Source organism: Buceros rhinoceros, unplaced genomic scaffold (assembly GCF_000710305.1).
Source record: "Buceros rhinoceros silvestris isolate BGI_N320 unplaced genomic scaffold, ASM71030v1 scaffold14560, whole genome shotgun sequence".
Lineage (NCBI taxonomy): Eukaryota > Metazoa > Chordata > Aves > Bucerotiformes > Bucerotidae > Buceros > Buceros rhinoceros.
In genome coordinates this window covers 21,010-22,849 of record NW_010387992.1, presented here as the reverse complement: position 1 = coordinate 22,849, position 1,840 = coordinate 21,010, and the positions used below count along the sequence as shown (strand labels likewise).

Here is a 1,840-nt window from a genome sequence, read left to right as displayed (position 1 = left end):
CAGCAGGAGAAATATTTTTGAGGTCTTTGGGGCCTTTTCTCCTCAGTCCAAAGCAACAACTCCCACCCTCTCCCAGCTCATGGGCAATGGAGGTTCAGCCAGTAATGCTCTGGCGATAACGAGGTATTTTGTTGCTCTCTCGTATCTGATTTCCTGGGAGCAGCGCTGGATTTTCCTTGTCGGACAGGTCTGTCTGGGGCTGCCACATTGAAGCAGCACCTGTGGTAAAGGTGCTGCTGCACTGTCTCCTGTGCTGGAATTCTTCCGTTCCGTGTGTGGGGTGAGAAGCGTTGGAGGGGAGATCAGCCGTGTTTTACATGTCACGTGAGAGCAGCAGTGTAGACATCTCCAGAATTCTAGCCATACACTGTGTGGCTGAGGCATATGGTGTCTTCAGGAGTTTGCCACTATATGCTAACACGTATTATTTCTGTCGCTATTTCATTTCAGCTTACATTCCCACGCCGATTTATTTCGGGGCTGTTATTGACACCACGTGCATGCTTTGGCAACAGGACTGCGGCGTACAAGGATCTTGTTGGGAATACGATGTCACCTCGTTTCGTTTTGTCTACTTTGGGTTGGCAGCTGCTCTCAAGTTCGTGGGATTCTTTTTTATTTTTCTGGCCTGGTATTCCATTAAGTGTAAAGAAGAGCAGCTGGAGAGGCGGAGATGGAGGGCTTCACCGGTGAACACTGTGAGTGAGATGGTTGGCCAAGCTGGACCCCAACAAAACTATGCACGGACTAGATCCTGCCCTACCTTTAGTTCCCGAGGAGACATCAGTGTGGCACAAGGAGTGAACTGCATAGCACAGACATACCCCAGCCCTTTTTCAGAAGCAATAAATCCCTCACGTGAAAATGCGTTGGAAGAAGTCACTGCTGAGATCTAGACCCCTGCCTTGGCAATGGAATATTTAGGTTTGTTGGTTGACACAATTACGGCGCCTTGCGAAACACCTGTGCCTTCTATTTTTGATCTAAATGTACCATGTGATAAAACCAACAAAGCTTAACGCAATAGTGCGTTCCTGAGGGCTGGATACCTCGAAGCCACCCAAGTTCTTATTTCTCCTCTCCCGAGAATGGAGTTTTAAAAATTGTGTTTGTAATTATTTCAGATGTGTCCGTTAAACGTCCATGCTCTGAGCTAATACTGATGTAAGGGTGAGGTATTACGAACAGCAGAAGTCAGTGGAAGAGTGACAAAAACTCACATCATTGATGTCTAGATGTCACAAAAAAGCTTAAATGTATCGTCAACTTCATATCTGCAAACTGTTTTTTTAAGAGATGAGTAACTACTGTGAGTTCTGCTCCACAGCACAACTGAACTTGTTTAAACTATGCAACTTACTTGGATAATTGTATGTGCAGCAAATTAGGTTTAAAGTTTGCTTTTAAAGACACTACTGCAACTGAATTTGAAAGGGGCTATTTTCAGACATAAGCATTAAATTTAAAAGGAACATAAGGTTTAAAGTACTGTTAATAACACGTTAAGCCATAAAAAAGTTATGCATCAGGTAACGTTTGCAAATGTGGAATGGTACTATCTTCGTCCTGTCAAATGTGCATTAATTTTGGTTTGATGGGGTGTAGTCTTTCTTCACAGAGTACGCAGGCTAGGAGGGTGTAAAGCTTGGAGTAAAAAACTTCGGTGTTAATGCACAGAGGCATTTGGCTGGAGGAATCATACACGCACACCAGAGCAGACAGGTGCGTATTTTTGTGATGTCATTTGGATGGCTGTGACTGGCACCAAATCCAGACTTGTCCTGAAGAAGAAAATAACCCGTTATAGTTTGATAAGAAGAGCTTGGCTGTTCTTCAGAAA

General features: G+C 44.2%; 1 protein-coding gene across 1 annotated transcript in view; it reads left to right on the top strand.

Moving 5' to 3' along the window:
- SLCO5A1 (solute carrier organic anion transporter family, member 5A1) overlaps window positions 1-896 on the top strand; it is a gene marked incomplete at its 5' end in the record, with an annotated part of 28,345 nt that extends 27,449 nt beyond the window's left edge. Inside the window, one exon of the mRNA XM_010143369.1 lies at window positions 451-896. Within this exon, the coding sequence (XP_010141671.1) occupies window positions 451-896 (446 nt within the window). The remainder of the gene's footprint in view (window positions 1-450) is intronic.
- Between the last annotated feature and the right edge of the window lie 944 nt (window positions 897-1,840).